The sequence below is a fragment of the Buteo buteo genome, chromosome 13 (genome assembly GCF_964188355.1).
Source record: "Buteo buteo chromosome 13, bButBut1.hap1.1, whole genome shotgun sequence".
NCBI classification, from domain to species: domain Eukaryota; kingdom Metazoa; phylum Chordata; class Aves; order Accipitriformes; family Accipitridae; genus Buteo; species Buteo buteo.
Genome location: NC_134183.1, coordinates 7,890,770 through 7,913,747, shown reverse-complemented (window position 1 = coordinate 7,913,747; position 22,978 = coordinate 7,890,770). Strand labels below are relative to the sequence as shown.

The 22,978-nt window shown below is 49.5% G+C and overlaps 2 protein-coding genes across 2 annotated transcripts; both read right to left on the bottom strand.

Annotated features, from left to right (window-relative positions):
• Positions 1 to 1,632: 1,632 nt before the first annotated feature.
• OTOP3 (otopetrin 3) lies at positions 1,633 to 7,316 on the bottom strand. Its single transcript, XM_075043871.1, has 6 exons — positions 6,926 to 7,316; positions 5,670 to 5,806; positions 4,899 to 4,957; positions 4,142 to 4,260; positions 2,544 to 3,475; positions 1,633 to 1,803 (listed from the first exon to the last, which is right to left on the bottom strand). Exons 1-6 carry the CDS (start codon positions 7,314 to 7,316, stop codon positions 1,633 to 1,635), a joined length of 1,809 nt encoding a protein of 602 aa, XP_074899972.1.
• An 8,593-nt stretch (positions 7,317 to 15,909) lies between these two features.
• On the bottom strand, positions 15,910 to 21,866 carry OTOP2 (otopetrin 2). Its single transcript, XM_075043870.1, has 7 exons — positions 21,639 to 21,866; positions 20,572 to 21,009; positions 19,950 to 20,086; positions 19,357 to 19,415; positions 18,547 to 18,680; positions 17,206 to 18,095; positions 15,910 to 16,080 (listed from the first exon to the last, which is right to left on the bottom strand). The coding sequence occupies exons 2-7, from the start codon at positions 20,975 to 20,977 to the stop codon at positions 15,910 to 15,912; spliced, it is 1,797 nt and encodes a 598-aa protein (XP_074899971.1). The 5' UTR covers positions 20,978 to 21,009; positions 21,639 to 21,866.
• Between the last annotated feature and the right edge of the window lie 1,112 nt (positions 21,867 to 22,978).

Below are 22,978 nucleotides of genomic sequence, written 5' to 3'. Positions count from 1 at the left end.
AGGGCAAGGTGCTATCATTGCCTGAATGCTGAATCCTAAGGGGGGTGGGATGTGTGTGGTCAGGAGTTTCTAGTTCTCACCACTGTTATTGTATTGGGAGAGTTTGCTTTTCTAGCAAACTCTGGGTCACCAAAAAAACCCCCATAAATAGGCTCTGAACCTAAGCCCACACTGCTTTGGGGATTGATTTATAGAGGAACAGAAGCAATAACGTAGATGCCTTTTGTACCATGCTACTTTGGCCTTGCTTAAGAGTCATGAAAGATTTTGATTGATTGTAAAACAAGGCCTGCCCTTAAATCTCATATAACCTCTGAATGCAAGAGTGGTGTAAATCAATGTCAGTTGGCTTTGAGTCTGGTCTTTGGTGAGTGTAGATCAGACCCAGAGATTTCACAAGATACACATAAAAATTTAATCTCTCTTTATTTCCATTCATCAGGCTCTGTATTTGGGACCCATAGTTGCAAGCCCCCTTGTGCTCCCATGTGCTTTCAAAGCAAGCATCTCCTATGGAACAAATACTAACGGGTCTTTGATCAGGCACCACGCTGTGCAACCGTGTTCCCTTACGCACAGTGCACCTTGCAAAATGTTTGTGGATGTGCAAAGCAGCAGTGAGGATCGAAGTGTTGGGGTGGGGTGGGGGATTCACAGTAAGTAGATTTGGTAGTAGCTCTTTCTTGAACTAGCTCTGTGTGTGTGCAAGGGTGGGACCTTTGCTAGTACACGCTGGTGATAACATCATGCATGAGTAGCATCAAGTAAAGATCAGCCTTAGTACTTCTCTAGTGCTTCTCACTTGAGGCTCTCTGAGTGCCTGCAAGGAGAAATAGTGTTTATTCTCAGTAAGGCAAGGTAATGTTATAGCTTCTATTTTGGATAATGGGAAAAGATGCACTGAACTGGTGCAGGTCTGAAGGTCTGTCCTGCTCTTCAATACTGAGAGCTGCAAGAGCTTGGCATTCAGTAGAGCTGGGTCCTACAGGACTTGCACAAGTTGATGTGCCAGATGTTGGCACCAGGTACAAATAAAAATAGTCCCTGTTCTGACCATTAAAGCAACTACCAGCATCTTTTTGAAAATTACGTGTAAAAAGTGTATGTTTGGTTCATTTCTGAATGACTGTGGCTGTATGTGCTTCTAGTGTGGCTGGTACTGATAGGTCTCTTCTGTGCTGCAGGATGGTGGGTTGGTGAGCAGTGGTGTGGCTGGTGGTCTTTGTGGATTTTTGAAGTTCTGTGGAGTGCAGGTCAATCTTTGGTGCTTTTGTTGAAGGCTGCTCTTGCCTTCTTTTGTCTAGAAGATTTCAATAGGAGCTGGTAAAGTCCTACTTGCTACCATACAGCATCCACTGGCAGACACTGAAAAGTACCAGCATGCATGCTTCCTTAGAGTAGTAAGATGGTTTGTTTATGGGCTTTAAGTCTATTCTCTATGGAGAAAAAAATGATAATATAAACCAGCCTCCTTTTCTTCTGAAACTCATGGAGATGTTGTGCAAGGAGAAGTTGAAGCAGAAGCCAGAGGGAAAAAGCTTAAAAGCTTCCATGTGCATATCCACTGCTTACTGCATCTTTGTTCAGCATCATTGTTTCACCCCAGCCTCTGGGGCAGGGAGTCAGCTTGATTCAGGCTGTGATGTAGACCTCCAGGAGTCCCCCGACGGAGTGCATTCGGTAGAACACACCCAGTGGGAGGCCAAAGTTCACGATTGCAAACCAGGTGGAGTAGCCGTAAAATGACTTTTCCAGTCCGTTCTCAAAGACAGGGTGAGCCCCAAATGTAGGCATGATCCACAGCTAAAGAGGTGTAAGGAAAAAAGAGAAGTCAGAGGATGACAAACTGTCTCCTATCTGCATTCTAATCTCAGCACTGGCTCAAGTCATTGTAGGCATATTTCAAGACTATCAGAGGAGTCTCCCTGCCAGGGAAGAGAAGGAAAATCCCCTAGTTATGCTGCTGACTCCTTGCTATATGTCAAATACTGTTGAATTCCTGGAAACCTAATGATAGCCTCGTTCTGCCTCAGCCAGCTTCCTCTTTCTACAGAATTTCACTGTTTCCTTGGCCAATTTGTTTTCACTGGATTAAGGCTGCAGTGAAGATCCATGTTGATTCAAGATCGCAGAGCACAGTGTACTTTATTGGGTGCCTTTCAATCCTGGAGACTTATGTTTACAAAGACTCACTGCTGATGCCTTTTTTCTCCACCAATCTCATGAAACACCCTTGATGAGTTCGATAACTTTTTCAGAGGCTAAGATTTTGGCACGTAAGGATTTATTAGCTGTCTCCCTCCTGCACCCAGGAAACCTAACCATGTTTGACTCTTAGGTTAAAAAAGAGACCTTGTAATTATGAGAGTGGGGTATTAACAGCAAAATCAGTCTTAACTTGCCTCACCAGCAAGTTGAAACTTGGTGGGCAAAGGTTTCTTTTCTGGAATAGCGGCACAAGAGAAAGACAAGGAGAGCACATCTGTATCACAGGTGATCATGGCTCAGCCAAGTTGTGATGTAGCAGGAAGAGCAATACTTACTATGATGTTGCATAAAACCAAGAAGAATGAGATCTCCCTTAATGCTCTTCTCTTCCAACTCAGGTGAGAGTAGCTATGGATATAGGACAGAGAAGCTTTCCGGATCTCCTGTCCTAGCTCTAGTATGCTCACTCGTCTCTGGTCATAGGCTTCATGATTCTGCTCCTCTTCAATTTCTTCCTCTTTGTCAGGAGATACCCGTGTGTGCTCCTGTTTGCTGCTTGTTGTGTTTTCCTCTTCGCCAGGTAGCTCTGAAGCCACTGCATGCTGCCTAGTGTGTCCTGTGTGTCTGGCCTCAGTTGCTGCTACAGCGGGCTGCCGGTGAAGCCCATCGATGATGAAGACATTCTGGGTGATGTTCTGAAAAATGAGGAGGACGGAATAGGACAGGATGAGACTGTTCAACAGGTCCCTGGGGTCAGTGGCCACAAGGGCAACAATGGAGAAGTAGGACATGCCAATTTGGCCGAGGGCTGCCCCCATCAACAGGATCACATCCAGGCTGCGGGTTGGGTTCTTCAGCGTGTCCAGCTCCCTTTTTTCCAAGGCATGGATGATTGTCCCAATCACTGCGCCCACACTCATCAGGGGCAGGAGCACAATGTAGTAGGAATAATACATCACGAAGACCTGGCGGTTGGCAGCTGAGCCGGTGGCCTGAATCTGGTACATCATGAAGACACAGATCCCGATGATTACAGCAGCGGCGCCCAGCAGTGGCCCAAAGACCACCCCTTGGAGCTTGAACTTGGGCTTGATGTGAGGGACGTGGTGGTGACTGATGCGTCTCCCCACGTTCTTCCACATGACGTACAGCACGGAGCAGCAGACGAGGCAATACTCGGTGTTGAAGGGGTAGAGCAGGATGTAGCCCTTCTGGAAGACTTTGCAGATGGTTGTGTTTGGGCATGTGCACGAGGTAGTCTCATTGCCTGGAGCTTAAGAAGAAGGCGGCAACAATTATAAGGGAGATGGCCTGGATTTCATGGCTATCTTTGGGAGTTTCCTGTGTGCAGGCACAACACCTGTCTCTATGTATCTCAGAAACAGTGATCAGTAGGAAGGTAAGTGACTGCCACTCGGTCCTCAAGACTGCGAGGATTCAGAATAAAAGGTTTAGCAAATGTCTTTTCCCAAATATGTAGTGATCCTTCTGGTCAACACCATAGGTGCTGGATGAGAGACACCCCCCTTCCTTCACAGTGAAGCTTCCTCTATGTCTACTCTTGGAATAAGTTTCGCCTCTTTTTTTTCCCCATATCCTCAGAAAGAAAAGCACAGCAATTATGTGAGTCTCTTCTAGTCTGGCAATCTTTTGCTTGCAGTCAACAGGTAAATGTGAGCAAAAATGCTAATTTATGGCGGGCTTTTCCTTTGCTAGCCCTCAGTTCCAGGGTTTCATAGCAGATCCCACCCCCTCCAGGTGAAGATGTTCTCCCCTTGCAGCCCATCTCCTTAAGACAACCTCCGATAATAGGGGAGTTGCAGCATTTGGGGGAACTGGTTGTGATACTTACATCACTGAGATCAAGAACTGTTGTCTCCCTGGAAATCTATGTTAGCCTAACACAAATAGGGATGTGAAAAAGGAGCCTTACCTGCAAATCGCTGCTCCACCATACGCAGTTGAGACTCAATCTCCATGTGAATGGTGTCATTAGTCACGGCCAAGAGCCAGAGGAGGAGGTTAGTGGCTATGGTCAACATCAGCCCACACCTGGGAGAAGAGAAAGGCACTTCTGCAGTATGTTGCCTGTAGAGATTATTTGATGTGTGTCCACCTGCCATGTGGTGCTGCCCTTTGCTTCTTGCTTACCCGTGCACAGATGCATGCAAACACAGTGCATTTGTGCCCGTTCTGCGTATGGACATTGGTGCGTGACTTTGCACACAAAGCTATGGCTGAGGACGTACCCATTTGGCCATTTGCAAAGGAGCAGGGCAGGCAACACCAGGCTTGCTGGTGAAACTGGCCTAGGTCTGGGTGCAGTTGAGGGAGGGAAGGCTGAGACATCTCCCGGTGATAGGAATGGGGAGGCCACCCCACCTCATCCTCCACTCAGTAAACTGGTCCCTGAGCCATGCAGCAGGAAGGTATTTGGGGTTAGGAGGAAGCAAAAAGCTTTGCAGCGGTCCAAGGCACAAGTGAAAACCGAAGGGTGCTGGTGAGCCCAGGTCAGTGTAAGGAGGGTGGGTCTGATCAAGTCATAGCTTGGTTCTTGTGTGATGCAGAATATAGAGAGTCAGTGTAAGATCAGATGAAGACAGTTCTAGCGGGAACAACGGAGGTCATAAGCAGAGAAAGGAAGGGTGTCTTTAAAGGAGTAGAAGGCAGTGTTTTCCCCTTCTTAGTACCTGGTGAAGTTGTGCTGGACTTGAATGCAGTCCTTAGAGTGACGCCACAGAAAAAAAGCCTGCAAATTGATAACAATAATGACGTGAGCGGGGTGAAGCTGGCAGCCTGCCGCACACATGGTGGAAACGGACAGGCAGGCAAGAAAGCACATGTCCGAGTGGGAGCAAACCTGCCTCTGTGCAAGTGGTGCAGGGGCATGTGTGCACCTGCATCTCAGTGTTGAGGCATGTGCTGGCATCCTTAGGTGCCTGTAGCATGTGTGTGCCTGCACCTAATACAGATCTAGGAGATCTGCTTTTCTCTGTCTTGTATATATATCATATTTGCTGCTGAGATGGGAACTAGTTTACTTTTCAAATATGGCTTTGGGTCTGGAAAAAAGAGAGTTGCTATCAGAGTAATGAGTTGCAAATGGTGCAAGATATTTTCGCATGCAAAGGATTTTGTTGGGGGGATGCATTCGCAAATAGAGAGGCTGGGTCTCAGACTGGTACAAAGACATCTCTGGCAAAATCTGAAATTTCCTCTCCTCTCTCCCTACTTTGCTCCGAAACAAACTCCCCTGGATCCTACAGTATGTCAAGTATTGCTAGTGTGTTTTCTTTCTAAATCTTACTACTTTGTCTCTTAATCTGGCATGTGAGGAGTGTGGGTGGATACTTTAATGCTCATGAGAATGCCTTATGTGCACCCACTTCCCCCCACGCCTTGGGCTCCTGGGAATGGGACAGAGAAAATAAGCAAGCTTCCAGAAGGGTAACATGCAGTACCTGGGTGCAAATAAAAAGGATTTCAATGCTGGGGAACACAATTTCCACCCTGGATTTGCACTGGATGAGAACTGCACTGTAGCCGATGTGAAACACGTTCAGGAGGATGCTGAAACTGCCGAACAGCAGCACTGACCCTGGGCAAACAGCAAAAGCACCAGTAAATAAACAGAGGCATGTCTGTGGAGCATCTGAGCTTGGCTGCAGACTGAAGCCCTCATGCCTCTTGGTTTTGAGTGGAGCTGGAGGCCTTCCCATTTGGAAGTCCCATGATTTTGAGAGAAGGGGGAAAAGGGGAGCCTGGTTCCTGAACTTGGTTGTGTGCTTTGGCTGGTTTAAGGAGTTCAGACAACACAAGGTATTCTCTTCTGCTTGCTACAAGGTGGGAACTGGGGTTTTGGCCTTTTCTGTGCAATCTGGAGTGACAGAGGTAAGCTAATGGCAGGTGATGTTTCTACCTTGTGGAGAAAACCCAAGATGAATGCAGGTGTGCTGAGGCTTTTGGCAGTACCAGTCTGCACAAGTTAGGACCCTTGATTCTCCCTTTTGCCTTGGACATCTCTCTGCAGCTTTAGGTACTCGGGTACCTTGCAGCTTTCTTCCCTTTAATTCTCCATGCTTAGTTAACAAGACCGTGCATTAATTAGAAACTCCATAATAGAGCAGAGGCAGGGCTGCTTGGAGAAGTGTCATTTTATGAAGTGGGGCAACTACTGATGGGAAATCTCCCAGGAAAGCCTGGGTGTCACAGGGATGTGACTCACTGGGCAGCAATCTTCCCCTGGAAACAAGGCTACTGTGATGCTACACAAGGACAAGGGTGGCATGGGGCTGCTGATGCCCTTAGAGGGTATACGTGGTGGTTCTCCTCTCACTTTGCAAAGTGGTCATGCCTAAAACCTTTCCTAAGTCTCTCCCACTGTGCTCAGTTGCTGGGCTGCAAGTGGGACATGCCTGGGTTGTGCTTTGGGAAGGGACCACAGAATGAAGTTGGACTGGAGGCTGAAGGGAAGCCAAGTTCAAGACTTTCCTGGGTGCTCTGGTTCTTCTCTGGTTCTCTGATTCTTCCTCCACTATGCCCCTGTCTTCCACCAGCCTTGCACCACAAGCTGAAAGGGCACTGGGAGATTTCCAATGCCCTAACTACATCTACTGTGGCTTCTAGCTCTTTTAGTAGCAGGGGAAGAATTTTGTTATCTTCCAAGCACTGGGAAGAAGGAGAAAGGCACGAGATGATAAATAAAAGCAGAACTTACCCCTAATCCAGATCGGCCCGGCGTGGGAATCCCGGTACAGCACTGCGTGCGGCTGCCGACTGGTGCCCAGCAGGTAGTAGATAATCCAGGACAGGCACAAGACCTTGAGGATGGAGAGCAGGATCCAGACGTCTGCCAGTGTGATGGCCACGTGGTTGAAAATCACACTGCTGATGAAGGCACTGCCCAGAAACACCACATTCATGGCCAGCAGCCCTGAGAAGAGCTGCCCGGCTTTCTGAGCTTGCCTGTCCCTCTGCTGCACTGAAGAGCAGTGACGGTAGAGCCAGAACTTCTCATAGTGGATCTTGGAGGTGTCTGCTGGGGCTGACGCTGGCCTGCTCTTGCAGTGGTGGCAGGGCTTTTGCCTTGAGGCTTTCTTGTCCGACATGGCTCATCTGCCTGGGGGTCACCTGCTGCATTGAACAAAGGGGAGGTTTAAAGTAAGAGAGGTGGTGGGGGACATGCGGAGATGAGAGGTTGTGTGCTCTGCTGTAAAAGCCACTTGGGTGGTGATCTCCCTTCCTTGCTTTGCAGCTTCCCCTTCCCGTTCCAGAAGCTGGATGAGAGGGGGAAAAGAGATCGGTCTTTACCCCAGGTAAGGCATTAAGAATTTCCTGGTGGACAGAGTCGTTGCAGGGCATTGGGAAAAGGCCCTTCTGCCAAAAGCTGTCCAAAGGCTCTTGCATTAAAATAGGTATTTGATGTCTCTGCCCTGCCTCACCAGTACTTGGAGCTGTTGGGACCAGAGGTGCCCAAACAGTTCCAGTCCTCACCTTTCACACCTCCTCCGCGTACAGCCCTGGATTCCCGTTTCCTCCTTTCCCTTTGTTGCTGTAAGGATTAGGTGAAAATACAGAGCAAGTTCAGATCTGCTCTAAAATTCAGAGCTGTTTGATTTTATTTGATGGGTTCAACCTCTTCCTTGTGGTTTTTGGGCTGTGTGAATTACACCACGCTCCTTGTACGGTCGCACAAATTGTGGCAGAGCTAAAAAGAATAAAAAGAGGGTCTGTAAGTTTTGATCTAAGCTGCTCGGAAAAGATCGAACCTCCCACCTAGGCAGGCTGAGACTGGGACAAAGTTAATACCTGGCTTGCTTTCTTTTTCTACTTGTAACAAAGAGGAAAATGCACAGAGCCGTGAGCACGCTGACACAGAGGAATTTGAAGGATTGGCCCAGATAGATAGCCAGAGCCTGGCAGCTTTTCTATCCGGCTTGTGGAAAAATCTCGGTAGGACCGTATTGCCCATGAGAGAGGAAACTCCTTGCTCATATACAGTAATCGGGCAAGATCAGCCTCTCTATAGATTCGATATATGGAAAGGTGCTTTCACTCCAGGGAATGACTCTGGCTGTGGTGGGGGGTGGCTGGAGCGAAAGCAGACCCCTGAGATGGGTTTGAGGGTGGGGGGGAATTATACGTAGCTGTCTTGGGGCTTTGGGGGAGAAGTTGTCTGAGAAGGGGTTGAAATTTCAGTGCTTCCCTCTTCCTTTGCACATGCACTGAGGTGCTCTGTCTCCCTCTGGTCTCTGGGGATTCAGTGCACTTCTGTTAGTGAAAATTGGTCCTAAACTCTTCCCCGTTTGGCTCCAAAACTCTCCTAACTTAGTAGCACAGGAGCAAATGCCCTGCCCTCTCCTAGGGCCATAATTCCTCTGCTTCGGGCTGAGGGGAGGGAGGGGAGAGGTCATAAAATCAGAAGGATCAGACGGAAACCCATCCAGACTGCATCAGGAGGTAGCCAAGCGCCCAGACAAGGCTGCCCACAGCAGCTGCTGCCGTGGACCCAACCCCTTGACCCCGTAGCTGTATGCTGCTGAGAGCAGCCGAGCCCCAGCCCTTACCTCCCTGCAGCCTCCTGCTGCCTGCCGAGCGGGAGCAGCCGGTGTTAAAACCACTCGCTGGAGTGCCACCAGGATGCATGTGAGTCTTTCCGACGGACCAAGGCGCAGGCAGAAGCTGTCGGGGCTGCTCCCTGCTGAATGCGGCCTCTGCTCCCAGCCCATTGATTTTTGTTTTCCACCTTGTTTACTTTTGGTCTATTACTGTCATTACATTAATTACTCAGTGAGAAGCTCTCGGCTCTGCCAAGGGCAGCCAATGGGGATCAGCTCCTTTATACACCTGCTGGGTTGTCCCATGTCAACGGCCTTGGCACAGGATGTGCCAACTGGTAAAACCACAAGCTGCGGTGATTAATTTGTGCCATGGCTCAGGCAAGTATAGAGCTAATCTGCTGGCTCAGGCTTGTGCTGGGAGTGCTTAGCCACACTGCTTTGACTAAAATCCACTTGAGTTCCCCACTCCCTTGTTTTTAGGTAGATCCTAAGATTTTTTTTCTCAAGTGTACCATTACTTTGTGCCTTTATCCAGGGCACAGATACCCAAACTGATCCAACAGGCAAAACTCACAGTCCAGCCTATGTGCAAGGATGATGCCAATTTGATGCATTTCTGGCAGAAAGGTTGCTTCTTTTGGGTGTGGGAGCTATGACCTATTAATGTTGACCTCAGAGCCAGACCCTCATATGCAAACCCCACAGGTTCAGCCATGCGGGGTCGGGGATGCTTTAGGTCCAAGCTGTGCTGTCCCTGCTCCCTTTCCTGTTGCAGGGCAAACTGATTTCTGTCTTGGGACTCTGTGGTGAGCTGATCCCCTTGGTTTTGTGGCTGGCAATGGGGATTGGGCATTCCTGGCCGAGCTGGTGAACCTAGAGGGTTCATCAGGAGAGGGTGGACCTCTCCATGGAAGGGGAGGTGTTGTTTGTGTGTCCCAGAATGAACCCCTAAGCCCTGGGATTCTTGCAGCTGGCAAACACATTAGCTGGGTATTTGGAGCCATGAAACATTTCCCAAGAAGCTGATTAGGGGTAGGAGTGGTCGGGGGAGCACAGGTTATCATGTGTGGGGGTGTGATAAAAGGGGCGGAAAACAAGAGTGAAAGGGGCCCATTGCTCCTTGGCGAGAACACCCAGTGTGTGCTGATGCAACTGTTGCATTTAATGTCTGCCAGCAAAACGGTCACGTTTAATGTCTGACCAAACCCTTACACTGCTGTGGTGGAGCCCAGACGCTCTGATCTGGGCAGGTTTTCATGAATACCATGGCCAGATTTGTTCTGCCTTCCCCCAAAGCATCAGCATCTCTAGCCTGCTTGGACGACCGTGTCCTTGCTCCTTGCTTTGATGCTCTGGGCTCTCCTTTGGGTGCCTGGCTCTTCTCCAGACCCCATTGTAGAGCTTAGCAGGGAACTGGGATCTCCCAAGAGCTATTGGCCTCTTTGTTGAACAAAGCTGAAGATTTACATGTGAGACATTAAAAAACCTGGCTGTTTTTCAGTGCTGTGGTCCTAAATTGGAGTGACTGTGCAGAACTGGGAAATGGAGGCCAGGAGTCTGAATATATCCCGGGGAAAAGAAGTTTGTGTGAAACTGGAGGTTTTTCCTTTAAAGATGGGCCTGAAGTAAAATGTTGGAGTCTGCTGTGCCCCAGTGGTTTTGCCAATGGGACTGTGCATCGGGGCTGCAAAGATGAGGCATCCTTCCTACCCTGGCTTGCCCTCTCCAGGCTGTGGAGCTGAGATTGAACCCAGAGGAGCTCTCAAGCCCTGGGAGACTGTTTAATCCTCCTAATTTGGCCTTTATGTTGAAGAAGAGCAGCTGTTTAACTTGAGTGCATTGATACAAGTTTAACCAAGTCATTAACTAAGCAAGCATGCAGGAGAGGGACAGAAAGGGAGAGGATGAGTTGAACTACGTGGATCGATCACGTGAATCACTGCCCAGCTCTGCCCTGGAGAAGCTGCCTTTGCTCAGAGGCTGAGAGAAAGCTGCTAAACATTAGGAGTGACGTTTGCCCCCCTGCTATCAGCAGTGTGCTTATTAATGGCGTTATCTGTGTACTTAGCAGTAATAACACCTAGGCTGGGCTAAGCGGATCTGTAAACAGGACCCTGGGGAGGAAAGAGGTTCGTGCCCAGCAGCTGTGTTTGCCCAAAGGCCGCCTGAGGAACGCCGTTCACGTCGTGACTCCCCGGCCAGCCCACACCCTTCCTTCTTCTTTGCCGATAACCGTGCCGGTGACGTCTCCTACGGGGCAGGTGAGTGAGCACTTTTTGGGGTGACCGTAAAGAGCAGCCTCATCCAATGTGGGTGAGCCGTGCTGCACTGCCCTAGCTCCGTCCTGCGCTGAGGCAGTGTCGTGGTTTAAGCCCAGGCAGCAACTAGGCACCACGCAGCCGCTCGCTCACTTCTCCCTACCCAGTGGGATGGGGGAGAGAATCAGGGAAAAAAAAGTAAAACTCGTGGGTTGAGATAAGAACAGTTTAATAGAACAGAAAGGAAGAAAATAATAATGATAATAACAATAACAAAATGACAATAATAATAAAAGAACTGGAATATACAAAACAAGTCATGCACAATGCAATTGCTCACCACTCACCGACTGATGCCCAGTTAGTTTGTGAGCAGAGATCCCCCCCAAGGCCAACTCCCCCCAGTTTGTATACTGGGCGTGACATCACATGGTATGGAATATTCCTTTGGCCAGTTTGGGTCAGCTTTCCTGGCTGTGTCCCCTCCCAACTTCTTGTGCCCCTCCAGCCTTCTCGCTGGCTAGGCATGAGAAGCCGAAAAATCCTTGACTTAGTTAGTGTAAACACTACTTAGCAACCACTGAAAACATCAGTGTGTTATCAACATTCTTATCATACTGAATCCAAACCATAGCACTATACCAGCTACTAGAAAGAAAATTAACTCTATCCCAGCTGAAATCAGCACAGGGAGCAGGTGGGCTCTGTGGGTATGTGCTGGCTCCACTCGTGAAGCACGGCTCGGAGTTTTCCCCGCTGGCCCTCAGTGCAGGTCGCTTCGGCCTCCTGCCTGCATTGAGTTGCTCCTTGCTGGTAAGGACGACTGCCTCGGTCCCTGGGAAGTGCCTCCTCTGCTACCACCTCCTGCCCTGGCTCCCAGCACATCCCACAGCCCGTCCTGCTCGCAGGCTGCACCTTGCCTTGTGCTGCAAACCCATCTCTCATCTCCAGCCTTGTGACCTTCTCAGTGCATCCACTTTTCAGCTGCTGCATTGACAGATCATAAGTAACTTGGATCCCTCCCCTGTCCCTACACACCTCAGAGCAAATCACCCAGATAAAAGGCCTTTTTTTCCCCTAATAAAACAAAACTCACCTTCAAATAACAGATGATTAAGAAGCAGAGGAGGGTATGCAAAACCCTGATAGCGGTGGGATGATGACTCAGTACTGGCCTTGGCTATGGCCTTCCCTGCTTTTTTCTGAGCCATTATTTCTGATGTCCTTCTCTTCATCTCTTCCCCTTTTTGCTGCTCTCACTGGCTCTAGCACCCCGTGCCTCAGGCCAGGGTCTGAATCAAGACCTTTTTGGCACTCAAGCAGCAGCTCAAGTCCTGGGGCTGAATCTACAGGGCTGGTGCTCCCTGAGCTCGACCAGAGCTGGGCTCTTAAAGCTGGCATCCCTTGAGGAGTGATTTTTTTATTGGTGGGGTTCAGTGCTCCCACCAAACCCCTGCAGCACAGCAGGTGCTCAGATCCCTGGGAGGCCAAGGTGGCTTTTATACCAAAGCGAGCGAAACTGGAAGCCCCTGGCAAGATCTGAGAGCTCCAGGGCAGCCCTTGGCTTTTCTGTAGCTCTTCATTTGCAGCAGCTACCATTTAAAGTCACCCCAAGGCACATGGTTGTCCCCATTCCCCATCCCCTAATGCAGATCTGATCTCTGCTCCATAATTGATGCAATGGCAGGAGCTGTCAGCAGGATGCTGCCGGTGGCCTTGAGGCCCAGCCTCATCCTCTGCTCTGACACAGGCTTTCTGTTCACCCAGCTCCTGTGCCTCAGTTTCTCTCTTTCCAGGCGTGAAGCTAAAAGCAGTGCTTTTCTACAGGGATCTGTCACAAGGACGTGTGTACGAAGGAACAAGCGGGACCCCTTGATGCTACTCAGGTACTCTGCGTTTGGGGTGTTCTCCCCTTCCATAAAAACTTGCCATCAGGGAGAGATGTTCCCCTCTAAGTGGGCTGTGAGGAGGTGTGTGTCCCGGGTCCATAGTGGAGGGGGTAGTGATGGAGCAGCCAGGATCAGTCGGCTGCATCGCCTGGCAGTGCCGAAACCCAGGGAAGGGCACAGATCCATGCAACTAGGATGCGGCAGCACCTGCTCCGGGGCTGCACCTGGGTTTGGGTGACATGCCTGGGATGCTGGCTGTGCTAAGAAGTTGCCCAGGGATGTTTGGCTGATTCTCCATCAGCCTTGGAGATCATCCTTTTGGACATTAGCTGACCACGAGCTGATACCTTCTAGTAGACGATCCTTGAGCACACAGCAGTGCCCGTGTTTATAGTGGAGTTTTCTTAGGGTTTCGGGTTTTGTGGGTTTTTTTTTTTGGACTTGTGGGTGCTCACCTTCCCTCTGTCCCCTTTCTTGTGTACATAGATAGGGTTTACTGATGGCCATTTCCCTACCTGCTGCCTCTCCAAAGATGCACGTATGTGGCTGGAGGGCAGAAGAAGAACGCAGCCCTTGGTTGGAAATCTCTGCTGTCCCTGCACTTGCAGCCTGAGATGGTTTGGGTTAGCAAGGGGTCCTTGCAGAGCTTGTGCTGTCCCCAGAGTGTTTTGGTTTATCCCAATATGATTGCTTGTGGTTGGAAGTTGTGGTTGCTGCTGACCCACCACCCTGGAGCGGTTGATTTGGGATTATTGCCTGTATCAGTGCTGCTTGGGCTGTCGTGGGGTTCTCCTTACACCCATCCTGAGTTATTTAGCCCCAGAAGTCCCCCTACAGTTACTGTCCAGAACAAAAGAGCAGTTCAAACTCTGTCCTGCCTGGCTCGGCACACCCAGCCCTGGGAACCTGGGACCAGGCACCAGCAAAAGCACGTAGCAGAAAAACCTGGTGTGCCCCCCAGGAATAGAGTAGGTGATTAAAAGTGTTTTCTGCCTCTGTCAGAGATCAGCAGCTTGGGCTAAAACAATGGGTAGGGGTGGATGTAAGACTGACGTCTGTGCACCATTTACGTCTCTTTTCTGACTTAACCTGTGGCTCCTGCAGTTGAAATTAATAAGGCTTTTGTTTTATGACAGGTAAAGTTTCTAGGGAGAGATCGTATCTTTACCAGATCAATGGAAAAAATAGAGGCAGGCCTTTGCAGGGTTGGTGGGGCTGTGAGAGGCTGCCTTGCTGCTCCCAGGCTCGCAAAGGGAAGGAGCGACCCACCCCAGAGATGCTGGATCGGTGCAGTCCTGCAGGGTGAGGGAAATCAGGGTTTACCCCCTCTTCGACCTGCATCAGAGAAAGGCTGCAGGCAGGCAGGCTGGTGTCAGACCAGCCAGAGGCACTGGTGCCTTCTGCTTTGGTGATCTAGGTTTGGAGGGGAAAGGTGGTTTGAAACGCGGGAGCCTGGGCTGGCAGTCTGGGCCGTGGGGTAGAAATTGCATCACTCTATTTCAAGTACTGTGATTTCTGTTTATTTTTATTTTTATTTTTTTTTCTATGGCGGATGCACACACGTCCGTAGGAAAAGGCTTGATGATTTCTGCCACCTCTGCAGTGTTCTTTATTGGAATGATAAATCCTGATGGAACAATAAAACCTTTATTGGAACAGTAAACCTTGATGTCTCGAGGTACAGATAAAGCTCAGCTGTGCCATTTTGGCATGCACCCTCCCGACCTGGCGGCGTGGGCTTTCTGAGGCTCCGCTTGGACTGCGGATACAGCAGAGGGGCCCTTTTCTACCTCCTGCAGCCCAGGAGTCCCGCTCTGAAAGTCCCCTCCATCATACGATGGTTCATGGAGAGCTGCAGGCACCCAGAAAGCTGTGTTGGGGCCCCCCTGCAACGTGCACTGGGGGTCCCCGGGTGCCGGGGCTGTGCTCACAGCCTCAAAGCGCGCACAGGCTTGAGGGTGCAGTGCAAGCATCCCTTCGGGGCATGGGACATCAAATTGGCTGTGGCATTGGATTGATTTCTGTGTCGTAGGGCACAGAAGGTCCCTTCAGGAGATCAGTGTTACAGTGAAAATCAATAAATAACTTTGCGTACAAAAACGTTCATATATTAAAAAAAATCATTATCTATTAAAAAAAAAAAAGAAAAACAAATCTCTCTATCATTCCCCAGACTGTATTGCCCATACAGTCTTTATGGTTCTTGAGCCCTGACTCAGGAAAACTGGGAAAAAATGTGTGCTTAGAGCAACCCTGTATCAGGCCCAGCCCAGGAACACATGCACAGCTCTCCTGCCCCTCGGGAAGCGGAAGCTGCAGTGAGCAAACCCATTTGGCAGCAGCGATATCTCCCTGGAGAGGAAAGAAAACAGCAGGACCTGATACAGGGAAGGGTCAAGAGGGCCAGCATAAATGGGCAATACGGAGAGGAAAGATTAAAATGTTTCCCAAAGCCTTTGGTGGTCACCGGTTTGTTTTTCACATCTCTGCAGGGGAGTGATTTCCGACTGGCCGTACCAGGAGTTGAAGTGGTTTCCCTTTCTTTGCCTTCCGCGCCTGCGTTAGCTCCTCATACCTACCGGGTCTCTGCGTGCAGGCGGGCACCGACTGTCCAAGGGTGCCGAGCACCCACTGGAGAGTACATCAGTGGCATGGAGTGAACAGGCTTTTAAGAAGGAAGGTGAGTCTCTGCATGAACCAAGGGTAATTACCATGATCCTACTCTGGACACCTTCCTTTTTTTGCCTTTTTTCTTTTAAGCTTTAAGAACTTCAGACACACACATGCACATCCACACACAAGTAGCAAAAATAAAATCTGGACTATGTTTGGATGATCTTCACTGACGGATCATAAATGCCCCGACACTGCAAGGGGACATGATTCAAGCAGTGCTGGGGACCCCTCGGGACATCTGGGCAATCTTCCCAGCCCTGGGGTAGGAAGAAGGTGGACTGGTTGAGGAGAATCTCATCTTCCTTGTGAGAAAGCTCTTTAGGACATGATGTAGACCTCCAGCAAACTGGCCACTGCATGCATTCGGTAGAAGATCCCAAAGGGCAGGCAAATGTCCACGATGGCTGGCCACATGGAATCACCATAAAAATTCAGTTCTGTGTCATTATCAAACTGGGGCCGGGCACCAAAAGCTGGCATGATCCAGAGCTGTTTAGGGAAACAGGAGAATAACACTGTGGTGAGAAAGGTGTGCGGTACAGCAAGCACCTGCAATCACAGCTACTGAGAGATGGGAAAAAAAGTGACCTTCTGAGCATGGGACCTATGCCAGGAGCCTGTATTTACATTAAGATCAAGTATAATCTAGTGCTGTACCCTAAGACCAGTTTGGATTTATGCTCAGAAACAGACTTGAACCAGGTGCTGGAGCACTCACCAAGGAAAGAACTTGAGCATGTTGTGTGTTAGCATGAACCTGGCACGTTCAAACTCTTTGGATGGAGCAAGTATGGGTAGGTCTCAGCTGGCAGCAGCTTGCTCTCCCCGGGCTTGGGTGTGTGTATTTTCCTCAGAAGCCCAGCCAGCGTGTGTATCTGGTTGCATGGGGGTTGTCAGCTCATTCTCTGTAAGCTTATGTGTAAAATCAGTTTGAGGACATGATGTGACTGACTAGCTGGGGATTTGGAGGTTCTCTAGAGACATAACATGTGCTTGGCTTCTTTGGAGGTGCAGCTGTAATCCTACGTTTCTTTTGCAGGGAATTGTGGTCCCCTGGCTGCTCATGAAAGTGGAATTCCCGGCTGAAGTTGTCAGTGACTGGCTTCTCCTCACAGCAACTGGGATCAGCGTTTGGGCTCCTAGGCCACGGGTTTTGAGAAGACACGTGCTGCCGTTTCTCAAGAAAACCCAGACTTCACCCCAAGTGTTTGTCACTTCACATCCTTTCTTTGGGGGTGTAAGGGAGGGGTTTAGTGTATTTTATTGCTTTTAATAAGCTAGTCTACATATCTGCTAATAGCCAATAAAAATACTGAAACTGATTCTTCCCTTGTACCCACCGCTTTTATTGTCTGATAGTCTGGTGATAAGTGACGGGTCTATTGGTGTAGCCTAAAATGTCTTAACTCCAGGGCAGTTGCTCTTGCTTTTATGTGACAAGGGAATCGCAGGTCCCCACATGTACAAATATAAGTAAGTGTGCTCTCTGTATAGCGGAGGCACAGAAAGGACTGTTTTTGCGTGGGCCGCATCCTTTCCTCCACAGACACCTCTCCCTTGTGCTTGCTTCCCTCTCCCCCACCCTGACAAACTCTCCTCTCTGCATGTACTCACTATGATATTGCTCAGCAGGAGGAACATGGAGATCTCCCTTAAGAACTTCCTCCTCCAGTTCATCTTCTTGGGGGCGGTGAGGGACCGCACGAGGTCGGAAGGATGGATGGCTTCAGTGCCAGAGGCAGCGCTAGGGGCCAAGGTGCTGTCACTGTCGGGCACGCGGAGGGACACTGCGTTGATGTTGACAAAGGTGAGTCCGTAGAGATCCTTCTGGTGAGAATCGTGCTTGTGGTCTTCCTTGGGGGGTTGCCGATGAAGGCCTTCAATAATGAAGATGTTCTGGAAGGTGTGCTGAGCAATCATTAGGAGAGCATAGGTGAGGTTGAGCGCGCTGATAGCGTCCCTTGGTGTGCTGGCTACGATGGCCACAATGGAGTAGTAAGAAATAGCGTACTGCCCCAAGGCTGCACCCATCAGCAGGGCCACGTCCAGGGTCCTGGTTGGGTTCTTGTGCCGATCCATGTCTCTCTTGTCAAACCGGTAGATGACTGAGCCACCGATGCAGACAAGAGACATCAGGCCCAGACAAACAATGTTGAAGATGTAGTACATGGTGAGTGCTTGACTCTTCTTGCTGGATTCAGTGCTGGAATTTACCTGCACCTCATAAACTATAAGGACTCCCAAACCACTCACCAGAATGATGAGGCCCAACATGATGCCTACAAAGAAGGTCCTTCGGAAGAGCCTGAACTTCAGGTGGTGAATGTGGTGGGAGTGGTGGTCTATGATGCGTCCAACGTTCTTCCACATGACATAGACCATGGCAGAGGCAAAGAGACTGTACTCAATGTTAAAGGGGTACAGCCAAAAGTAGCCATTCTTGAAGATCTGGCAGATCTGGCTGTTGCAATTGCATTCTTCGGCTGAGCTACTTCTCATTCCCGCTGAAACAAGATAAGAACACAGATGCAGTGGTATTAAAACAAGGACCCAGCACTTGTTAGCAGCCCTGAAGAAATGGATACTTAGGGTCAGTGAAAAACAAGACCAAGGACAGAAGAATACGTAACCACTTTGAAAACAAGGACACTTCAACCTCAGCTTTCTGTTGCTAATGTTATTTCTGAAGAAGTTAGATGGCAGGTTAAAGCTCTCTTTTTACTTCCCTTCTTTGTTCCCATCCCATTTGTACAGGGCCTTCCACCTTTCTGACTCCTCTGTGATACAGATTAAGAAATGAACATTAAGACCTGGCTTTTAACATACCAGCTCTGTTAAAGGAACCTTCAGCTCTAGATAGGCCTTCTGGAAAGGGATAAGTCCTGACTTGCAGAATAATTTCTACCTCATGATCTCCCTCCCTGGACCAGGTGGCTTCACAAATGGGCAGATTACCTTTCAGGATCCATCTGAAGATTTCCTCTGTCACATTCTTCTTCAACTTTGAATGCGCTTTGTGAACAGACTCATCTGTCACTGCTGACATCCACACTGCTAAGTTTGTAGTCAGTGTTAGCATCAAGCCGCACCTGCAGAAGAAGGAAAAGGTTCATGAGATTAAAGCAATGGCTCTAGACCATGTTGCTCCCATCCATGTTATAGATGTGCACAAGTTCAGACGGACTGTGGGAGCTGCCTGAAGTGGGCAAGGACTCTAGTGGTCAAGGCTAGAAATCCTTACCCTTGCTTTGTTGCTCTTGCTCTCTTCCTATTTTTTGTCCGTGCTCATGAGAATTAGCAAGGCCTGATTCCTCTCGCTAGTTTTGGAAGAGCTTCTCAATAATGAGTAGATTAATAGGTCTGGATTGGTCTCCAGTAGATCCAGTCTTGCAAAAGTGGACGAGATCTTGTTTTAGCCTGAGGCTTGCCCACTGCATTGTTGTCTTCCCCAAGGAAGCAAAAGTCAGCTATGAATCATTTTATTTAATGCTAATTATTTATTTAATACTAATCTGCTTTGAGTAACACTTGTATTCTTGAATTGAATCCCAGCCCTGCTAGATCCACAGGTCATGAACCTCAACTGCTTGAGCTGGGATCTAAGGCTAGCTGGAGACTGAGCAGGTTTAATTTTGGCCAGCATTAAGGGAGACGGAATTACCCTCTTGCTGCATCTTAGCTGTGTGAGAGAGTGCAGGGTGTGTGCAAGTTTGCATTGGCCCACTTCTTCTGGGCCACCGCAATTCAAAGAGCAGCAGTGCTCACCTGGTAACGTTCAGGTGTACGTGGACGCAGTCTTTGGCAGAGATCCACAGGAAGTATGTCTGGCAGGAACAAGAAAAGAAATTATTTCCAACAAAGCAAGAAAGCAAATCACGTCATTCTGAAGCAGGGATCTCACTCCTCAGCAGAGAGCAAGCTGAAGCCATTGCTTTGCCCATGGCCAGCCCCTGTTCCTGCCTAAATTGTCCCTATCTGACCTCTTCCCTCCTTGATATTGTCCCAGAGCAGGTGGTCCTCCATGTAGGACTTGAAACTGCAAGGTAGTCCCTGCCCTGACTGGACTCCTCCCTCTCTGCTTTTCCTAGGAAAGGAGACCTGGCTGGATGCAGGCTGCTTAAGAGTTTGTGACAAGTCATCCTGGCATAAACCAAAATGTCACAGTACGGGAACAAGTTTAAATCAATGCCTTAAAGTGGGTTGCCGCAGCTGGAAGTTGTCGTGGCTGGAGGGAGAAGATGTGGGCTGGGTGGGGGGCCTGAGTTAAGTCACTTGAACTGGGTCCATGAGATCAGAGCTCCTTCCACCTGTGGCTCTGTCTCCATACCCCTCCCTGAGACAGAGCACAACTATCTCACCTGGATAACCACGAATATTGCTTGTACAATGGGGTAGATTATTTTGATCGCAGACAGGCAGCTGTAGAAGCTTGAGTAATATCCTATTTTGAACACATCCATGACAAGGCTGAAAATGGCAAATAGGATCAGGCCTCCTGTTGAGGAACCAAAATATCTGTGGTTGGACAGATGTATGCACATGTGGGCTAATGCAGATAGACGTGAGGAAGAAGAGGAGCTATTGCCATGGAGAGGCTTTGCTTCTACCTCTGTTTTTCCTCTCCCGGCACCCAAATTATCTTGGTGCCAACAGAATCATACAATAATTTTGGTTGGAAGGGATTTTCAATCAACCCTGTACTCTGACAGGGGCTAACAGCTCTTGCAAGAGCGATGGCAAGGTTGGGAAGGAACCTAGCGTGAAGTACCAAGAGCCCTTGCAGATAAAGGGAGACCTGGCAGTGAAACCAGCGGTGGGACTAGGAGCTAACCTTCTGAAGCAGGGCATGCTGCCATGCCCCAGCACAGGAGGAGGAGGATGTGCCCCAGGTGGTTGCTGTTTCCCTTGTAGTAACTGACGCCCCCATGAACTGTCCACCCTGCATCTCACCCCCAGCCCTAGCCCCCCAAGAGCTCCTACCTCTCAGCCAGATGGGGCCAGCATGGGAATCTTTGCAGAGGATGGCATCTGGGCCTCGGGAGGTGCCGACGAGGTAGAAGATGATCCATATGATGACTATCAGCATCATGACGGTCAGCAGGAAGAAGACATCGTAATCGTGCACGGCAATCTTCTCAAAAGCCCCGCTGCTCACCAGCGTGCAGGCCAGCAGGGCTAAGTGCACAGCCAGCAGGATGGAGAACATGCGGCCGCCCTTTTTCCACACTTCCTTGGAGGCAGGAGTGGAGAGAGGCTGATGAGGCTGGTGGCCGAAAGACGCTATCTGGCTCGAAGCCAGGCTGGCTTTGTCATCCTTGTGTCCGCAGCCCATGGTGGAGTTGGGGTGTCTGATCTCGCTGTCCTTCCGCCTGGGCTCTTCGGTCATGGTTCAGCTAATGCTTTAGCTGAGGGTTAACGCTGTTGGGAGGAGAGCCCAATGAATGAGAGGCGTCACTTCATTTTGAATAGTCCAGGGCTGGACCAAAGCAGGACATGTGATGAGGAGGAGAGGACGTATCAGAGGAAAGGGGAAGGCTGAGACAGTGCAAAAAGAGGGATAAGCTCATTTTCAACCTTTCTTTTCCTGGTTCCCTGCAGGCTGTGTTCTTAAGATACTTTTGCTTGGGAAGATCCCAGGTCAGTTTAACAACGCATGCCTCATTGGTCACACAATGGTTAGGTGTTTATTGATGCAAGACATTGGAAAAGCACCAGAAGAGCTCTCAGGATCAAACATCCTGGGGCAAACGGCCAATGTGGTTTGATTTCTAAATGTCAACCACTAGACATTCGAGAAAATGTCAACAGCTAAACATTCGAGAAAATGTCGTACTTCCTGGCTGAGGAACAGGCCAGCAAAAAGTAAGAAAGCCCTGGGAGTCTTTGGAAGATCACGTCATTGCTTATACCAGTTCCTGCAAGAAAGATGTGAGCTATCTCACTCCCTTTAAGCCCCTTGCCTGTGCTAAGCTTGAGACTTCATTGATTCTCAATGAAAAGCCTGAAACAAAGCAAATTAACCATTCAAAGCAAGCCATTCCACCAACCTGTTTGCTGCCTGGGATCCAAATCTCTGCTCTTGTCAGGCTGAGAAGTTTCCCCGTTGCTGCAGCTTAGTCAGCCGAAGAATTTATACCCGTTGGGATGTCTCTGTGATTTATACCATGTCTGGAGCTGACAGCAGTGCTTCATGAGCTTCTCAGAGAAACTCATGTGATCCATTTTGTGCAATAGCTGATTTTGGGGAAGCAGGAGAGAGATGAGGAGATAAGGGTTATTTACCTGGGGAGGGCATGAGGTGACAACGCTGCTAAGCATGGCACGGACCGCTCGGTCACAGGGTCACGGTCACCACAGAGCAAAGCCACCCCATCAAACCCATCTCCCTACACGCATGAGATCTCTTCCCTTGAGAGAAGATGGTTAGGTGATGAACTTACCTGTGCTGATGATTTTGGGCTTGGCTTTCTGCTTAACTGAGCACAATAAATGCTGTGCCTTACCCTGTGCTATTTTCATCAGTATGCTCTACGCCTGGAACATTTTTGAGAAAAAGGAAGAAATTTGCATTTGTATCTATTCAGTGCCAAGGGCAGCTCAATCTTTTCCCACCCGTGGTGGCAATAATGAGGAAGGTTTAGCAGTAGAACAGGGCAGGATTTGGGGACTGGAATCCATGTTCCCCTTTGCTGACACGCTGCCTTTGACTTCAGGGTGGGATCACCTTTCTCTGGCCCTCAGGAGCTTAACTTCTCTCCCTTCAAGAAGGAAGAAATCATGTTACAAACCACGGCGCAGATGGGATTCAAGCATTTGCCAGGTGAGGGGAGAACTTTTGGTCAAGATCTCTTCTACCCCAGCTGTTATATTTCGGTGGGGGTGATAGGGGGACCCAGGGCAGTTCTGAGTGGATGGGGGGCAAATTTTATTCCTTCACGAGGACGCCTCTTTTGGAGATGTCCCTGCCGCTCACCGCCTCTGGGGCGAGCACAGAGATGGGGCTCTTTGCTGTGCATTTTCTCAATCCCATTGCTGCCCACTCACCACAGTGCTCCTTCTTGCAGCACTACAGGGACAGAGTCAAACTGAACTGCCTGGGATGGTGAAGGAGAGAGCTCAGGATCTCCTGTATTGCCCAGGGAGAACTTCATGTGTCTTTCCCGTGCTGCCACCAGCCGGCTGCCACAAGCAGTACTGGGTCTGCCCTGCCTGGCCTCTGCTGATCCTCAGGGGTTCCTCTTTTGGGGTGAGTGGTTGATCTTTTCCCAGTCTGTAGCCTTTCCCAGGCGAAGCCCAGACCCCCCCCGCCCCGTGCAGTGAATCTGAGCTGATAATGGGGATGTTTTGCAGAGGCCAGAGGTTCAGAGTCCCCCTGGGCTAAATGCAT